At 36.9% G+C, this 7,468-nt stretch overlaps 1 protein-coding gene across 1 annotated transcript in view; it reads right to left on the bottom strand.

Annotated features, from left to right (window-relative positions):
* The window catches only part of LOC122258370 (uncharacterized), a 15,176-nt gene extending 8,693 nt beyond the window's left edge, over window positions 1-6,483 (bottom strand). Inside the window, exons 1-5 of the mRNA XM_086538844.1 lie at window positions 6,426-6,483; window positions 6,129-6,286; window positions 2,575-2,697; window positions 2,170-2,290; window positions 207-395 (exon numbers count right to left, since the gene is read on the bottom strand). Coding sequence (XP_086394970.1) covers window positions 207-395; window positions 2,170-2,290; window positions 2,575-2,697; window positions 6,129-6,286; window positions 6,426-6,483 — 649 coding nt within the window. The remainder of the gene's footprint in view (window positions 1-206; window positions 396-2,169; window positions 2,291-2,574; window positions 2,698-6,128; window positions 6,287-6,425) is intronic.
* Between the last annotated feature and the right edge of the window lie 985 nt (window positions 6,484-7,468).

The following is a 7,468-nucleotide window of genomic DNA, read 5'->3' on the forward strand; positions in this document are numbered from 1 at the left end:
AATAATGATGATACTAATGATAGTTATAAGAATACCAATAGTGATAACAACAACCACAACAATATCACCAATAACAATAATGTAAATGATAATGGTGATGATACCGTTGATAATATCAATATCAATAACAAATGCATCGAAAACAAATTCTGAACCCGAGAGCGAGGCGACGCCAGCCGGAGCGACAGTGACAGCATCAGCCTCACCAGTCAGACAGGTGCCGTTGTAGCATCCCAGGGAGTAATCGCACCAGAGCGAGTGCAGGATGTTGCTCTCGTACTCAGGAGCCGAGGGCGCCCTTCCGCTCCCGTCCTCGTCCTGAAACTCCGGCAGGATCTCGTAACCGCCGCCGAAGTTTGGGTCGATGCTTCCCGTGCATTCGGTTTCGTTGTACTCTGAGGAATGGATAAAAGACGGAGAGAAGAGAGGCAAAGAGGCAGAGAAATAGAAAGAGAAGGAGCGAGAGAGAGAGAGAGAGAGAGAGAGAGAGAGAGAGAGAGAGAGAGAGAGAGAGAGAGAGAGAGAGAGAGAGAGAGAGAGAGAGAGAGAGGGAAAGAGACAGAAAGAGAGTGAGAGAGAAAAAAAGAGAAATAGACAGAAAGATAGATAGATAGAGAGAGAGAGAGAGATAGAGAGAAAGAGAAGCATAGCATACTTTTCATACCCGACCTGCCTTTAGCCATGCTTAGTTAGAATCTTAGTTCTGGTCTGTGACTTTTTTTTTTTTTTTTTTTTTTTTTAGCTGGAGTGCAGTCTTGGAGATGAAAAGAAAAAGCAAGGGCTCACTCAAGGTGATATCTACTGAAAAAACACCACTGAAGGAACAACAAACCAAGAACACTATACTCATTGCAACCTTAACCAGTCAATTAAATGTTGATATCCATCACTCTCAGCAGCCTAACTTCATCAGGAAATGAGAAAAACACTTGGACCCAATAATATAACTTTAATCTTAACCTGCATCTCCTCTTACAACAATCTTTAATGTTGTCTTTAATAGAGAGCCAATCCCAACTTTGAATCTTGACACATAAATGAAATCAAGAAATGTCCAATAAAGTTTAAACGGGTAATATGTGACACGGTTAGCCACAGGACTTCCATGAAAACAGCCCTACAAACTGGCAAACAGTTAAGACATTCAACTCAGACGATCGGCTGCCACGTCCACCAGTCCCTAGACTGGGCAAACCTACTGCGGTCGTTACCTTCAACACCGGTGACATAGTTGCCGCGTTCAGCATGTACGTATGTCAAAGAGAGAGAAAGAGAGAGAGACTAGCCGGAAGGCGTGAAGGATAGAGAGAGAGAGAGTTAGATATACGCTTAATTGGCAGGCTGGCAAAGGCAGAGAGAGGCAGAGGAAGGCAAACAGAGAAATCGAGAGTCAAATAGAGAATATTTTAAAGTTGCCCTGTTCGAACAAATTGAACAGAGCGGAACCCTAAACGGGCGCTTGTGTATTAAAGTGCATCTTGCTCAAGATTATTTCCGGTTAACTGGGTCTCTCCCTCTTGGTGTGCCTTCCTTTGCTCCTGCTCTTTCTCCTCTCTTTCTTTCCTCCCCTCTTTGAGTGTGTATATATATATATATATATATATATATATATATACATAGAGAGAGAGAGAGAGAGAGAGAAATAGAGCCATGTGTGTGCCTGTGTGTGTACATATATATACAGATAAACACACACACACATATATATATATATATATATATATATATATATATATATATATATACACATATGTGTATACATACATACATACATATATATATATATATATATATATATATATATATATATATATATATATATATATATATATACATATGTATGTATATATATACATATATATGTATATATTTATATATATATATACATATATATATGTATATATATATAAATATATATATATACATTATACATATATATATGTATATATATATATATATATATATATATATATATATATATATATATATATATATATATATACTTATATATATTCTTCCTCCTCCTCCTCCTCCTCCTCCTCTCTCTCTCTCTTTCTCTCTCTGTCTCTTTCTCACTCTATCTCTCTCTCTCTTTCTCTCTCTATCTTTCGCTATCTGTATCCACATATCTCTCTGGACATCATAGTCACACTGGCCCACATAACTTACGCAGGAACCGAACACAGGCGCCGCAGCATCCGAATTGCCTTACGCCCTCGAGGTAGAGCGTTCCCTCCGGGCACTCTTCTTTCCCCAGAGGCAGTTGGCACGTCAAGTATCCGCAGAGTTGCTGTGGTGATGAGAATCGCGCTTATGTACGCTTATACACATCATATACACTTATGCACATTGCGTACACTTATACGTAATAATAATTTAATTAGTGACTCAGGAACATCCGAATTTATCAATTCACTAAAATGAATGAGCAGGTAACATGAACATGACTAACGGAAATAAAATATTCTGAAATAGTTGTTGATTACGCCACCAGGAGCGTGAGTGACTAACGGACAAGTCACCCAACAATGAGTAATATCGAGTTAAAATCATGGACTTGATAGGCCAACCAACCGTTTTTGGGTCTCCCTGCGTCAGAATAAAGTTGAGCAGTTCCATTCCCTCCGTGGTGTTGTGCGGCTCAGCAGAGGACGCCATCAGCGCCACCGTGGCCGCCAGCGTGGCCAGGAGTCTCATCTGGCCCAATGAGCGAGCCTTTGCTTAATAACGTTATCTAGACTGAAGAAAGACTTAGTCACTTATCAAAGAAGCAATGATGGAATCAATCAGACAAAGAAATGACATTACCAACAAAGTGAAATTGAAAGAACAAACTAGGCATAGTCAAAAGTAATAATAATGATGGTGAATATTAATAAGAAACAAGTAGGAAAACAATTAATTGAAAATTAAATAATCAAAACGAGAACCACACAGTAAATAACTACAGGTATAGATAGTTATTCAAATATGCACAAATAATATTCGTCAGTCTAACAAAGCCCACTGTGATGCCCCCAGACCCCAATCCACCAATCACTGGATGAGCCTCCACTTTCCCTCCATACCAAACTGTTCTATTTACTCATCTGTTTGCTTGGTACTTTGTCAGATATGTCCTCTGATTGAAGAGTTTCGTGAAAGGATTGAACATGAAACATTGTGCGGTATTGCAACATCCTTTATAGAGGATGGGATTTTATCAGATATATTACGTAAACACAAGAACTTTGCCTGCAATAGATAAAATTGCAAAGCTTTCTTAGAGTGATATACATTTACTATTATGTCCTATGTATAGCTTATATCAATCGACAGAGTCACTGTAATTTCAGTTTCACCAACAATGTATGTCTCAGAATCTAACTTGAACTATACAAACTATTTAGGCATAGTTCCTATGCCTATTCATGTGTGTACACTGTATATATTTTGAATATACTTTTCAAAATCAAAATCAAATCAGTTCATACTTATGGCTTTCGCTTTCATGTCCAATGAGTCCAATGGCATTTGGTAACGTCTGTAGTTGACAATTTTTTTAGGCAGACAAAACCTGTCGTAAGGGATTTTTACTATAACGATTCTACACAAGACGATATCGAAGGAGTATAACATTTCTTTAAATCTCTGTTCATTGTCAAGGCAGATTTCCAGTGTCCCAAGGACAAACGCAGGGATTCATCTGGTCCTATAAATCTGAAGCAAAAACACTCTAGACGAATTATTCCATGGCATAAAGGAGCGAAGTGCTTTACCTGAGACTTTCGCGTATTTCAGTCCATTTCGCGCTGCGATGTTTCCATTCAATTTCATTCATATATTTCCTACTGTGAACGCTATTCAACCTCAAACTAATATGAAATTACTACGACGTCTTGAGTATATAGCCTGTCCCTCAGAATGTTAAGGGTAAGACTATACAAGTAATATTTTGATGTTTGAAATAAGCAAGAAGGTAGCAATAACAACTTTAATATCAGTGTCAAGGTATTCAGCAATGCAGTCGTTAGAAAATCTGTAGGACTTCATAGTGACGATAATGACGAAGGACTGAGCATAGTAGAATGCAGCTATTCACAGAATTTACATATTCGGGAAAAAGAAGAGTCGATTTTACCTGTTCTAAAAAGGAATACACGTATGGGGATCTATTGACGGAAAACCTAATCTTGGTGCGGCATAAACAACTATTTTAGGGATAACCTGCAAGCAATATATGCTCCTCGGATATAGTATAGTTTTGACCTTGTATATACCCTGTATATAAAGGGTTTTCGAGCTTTATCCCATATGTACGAAATTCATTGTTGTGAAAGCAGATTTTAAAAATCAAAATCCGATTTTACAGATGGTACTTATATTTAAAGGTAATATTTGATCTCCTTCGTAAACTTTTTGCTCAACTGAATTTCGAGTCATGTGAAATATGAATCCAGTCATGTACAACTACATGAAAATAACTTTCAAGATTTCAATCTCTGTCGATAGAACTACAATGATTTTTCATGTTTTTTGTTGACTGGATCTCTCTCCTTCAAAATGTCTTCTTATACTCTTTCTTTCTTCTCTCACTCTCTCTTCTTCTCTCTTTTCTCTCTCTCTCTCTCTTCCTCTCTCTATCTGTCTGTCTATCTATCTCTATCTCTATCTATATCTCTATCTCTATTTCTATCTCTCTCTCTCTCTCTCTCTCTCTCTTCTCTCTTCTGTCTCAGTCTCTGTCTCAGTCTCTGTCTGTCTCTGTCTGTCTGTCTCTCTCTCTCTCTCTCTCTCTCTCTCTCTCTCTCTCTCTCTCTCTCTCTCTCTCTCTCTCTCTCTCTCTCTCTCTCTCTCTCTCTCTCTCTCTCTCTCTCTCTCACCTTAGTACACTATATCTTACAGTGTCCCATGCTTCAGATTTACAGAAACTCAAAGATAGCTGGACTCCCCGAACAAGCTGTATGGATGTTTAGAAATAGCCAGGTAATACAAATTTTAAAGAAGTACAAACACTTCGCATCGACCACATAATTGTAGTTGACAACAGTGTATACCCGATTGTGACTTCCCTTCTGCCGAGACTATGATAGCCCAAGTAGGATTTTATTGAGATGTGGATGAATATCATTTATGATACATCATCCTGTTAAATACAAACATACTTCTTGACTTTCTGATAAATTCTTTCCTCCAGGAACATACATATGTTTTATTAACATATATGCCCGCCACATATTTCAAGTATGTAATCATGTGACCTCAGGAGAGGACTTAGCATGCTGAGGGTGATAATCCATACTGTTATATCGTTCTCCTGATATGTAAACATTTAACTGTGTATGCTTGTGATTGACCCGTCTTTTGTTCTGTATATATTTCAACATGTTGACATAGCTGTAAGGTTTTGTAAAATATATGTGAGCCCAAAGAGGGACTAAGATTGGGGTGAGGATAACCTATGTTACCTCATCCTTTTGAGATGTACGTAATCACTTGTCTCAATAAACTCGTCAAAGTCAAAGTCAAAAGTCTCTCTCTCTCTCTCCTTTCTTTTTCTCTCTTGAATTTACTTATAAAGTGCATACAACAATTGTTACTTAGTTTTAAAAGATAGCAAAAACAACAACAATGACAATGATATAATCAGAGGATTGATAACAAAATGATTATGCGAACGTATTCTTTCCCGTCAGATCATGCGTTACCCTATAATAGAAATAATTTATTCATATATTATTATATTCTACCATACGTAATAATAGAGAGACGAAAAATATAGATTCAATAGTTTTCGCCATTGTTATATGCAAAGGGAAGATCGCCTTATTTTTCTCTCAGGAGATACTACACCTTTTATTGACTTAAATGAATATATAGATGAAGAAGAAACTAAATGCATTGCATAAAAGAACACAAGTCAGCACGAAAATCATAACAAATTAAAACGTACTTTGAAAATGCTGATGATCAGAAATGTTGGAAAGGGACAAGTTGCTGTTTCTCTGAATATATATTCTGCAATGGCATTTGTGACAGAATCTGACTCATAATTTCCGCTTTTTTGACAACCTGCAATGCTTACGATGCTATCAAGGTTGTTGTTAAACACTTTATTCAGACTTATTGCATTCACTGTAGAAATATACCAAATTATGTAGTGCTGTGGTTTCCAACCTGAAGTCTACAAAGGCACATGAAAAGTGTGGAGAGCTGCTGTTGTAGCCCAATATATCACAACATTCTATGTATCTGTCTCGTCCTCTTTTTGTAATTGACAAAATGTTTTTTTCTCTATTATGCCACACTGAAAATAAAGAACATATTCTGCTTCAGAATTTTACATCAGGCTCGGAGTTCTTCCTTTCCATTTTTTTTTATGGTTTGCAGTTTACAAATAATGAGCCTATGACAAGCTTTGAGGAAGATCCTACCTCAAGTGGCACCTCTGCAACACGACGCTAGTCCTTGTTGAGATGTGATGAGCACTGCCCGTTGATTCATGCGTACTAGATACCATGATAAGTTTTTTTTTTCATCTTTTTACATCGCGTATCGTCACATATCATATCATTTTAGATTTTAGTCATAAATTTCTGTATCATCATTCCAAGAAAAACGAATAGATATATGTTATCATTTCATTATCCGTAAATATACGTAATATTCAAAAGTATATTTTTTCCGTTATCCACCACCTACCTCCATGATAATCAACAAGCACTCTAATCAATCGAGTTATCTCTGGTGCATCATGCCCTGCTCTTATCATTTCCTTAAAACCATCTGAAGTGCTTTAGTGACAAACTTTTATCATATGCTAATGGATTTTATACGGCGCTGTGTTTTATATTGATAGAAGTATAAATGAAACTTAAAACTTAAGAACTATGTTGATGTATTGACAGACATAGGTTATGGATACGTTTTTTCTCCTTTTCATTGTTATGGAAACAGTGCACGGTTAGAGATTTTTGTTTTATACCTTGGTTATAAAATTAAAATTCTCGGGGAATAGATAAACACTGTATACTGTATGAGAACTTTATTCACAAAAAAAAAAATTAAAAGATATGATAAAAATTCTTCATATATTTAAATGATAAGAATATAACCATGTAACTATAATTCTAAAAAAAAAAAAAAAGTTTGCTTTGCTTGTTTCCTTTCCAAAACACACAGCGTCCCTTCTCTCTCCGCCACAATGATATGGTCGTCGGGTTCCAGGTGTCCAGAGCCAGTTCTGGTAACACTGAGTCGCTCCATTGCAAGGATATACGCCTGAGTTGGGAACATTGCATACCACACATCACGGGGGGGAGGTTATTATATTTATTGACAAAGGAGTTTGTATATGCAGGTACGATATAGTGAGCATTAATAAGTGACGTTTAAATTTGAAAAATGGGGTTAACCTGAGTACTGGTACATTTAGCGGTGTAAAAGAAAAACATTCAATGTGAGATTGGTGGTCAGAGAAGGGAGCGCT

Source organism: Penaeus japonicus, unplaced genomic scaffold (genome assembly GCF_977035675.1).
Source record: "Penaeus japonicus unplaced genomic scaffold, GWHDUDI00000001_assembly GWHDUDI00000008, whole genome shotgun sequence".
Taxonomy (NCBI): domain Eukaryota; kingdom Metazoa; phylum Arthropoda; class Malacostraca; order Decapoda; family Penaeidae; genus Penaeus; species Penaeus japonicus.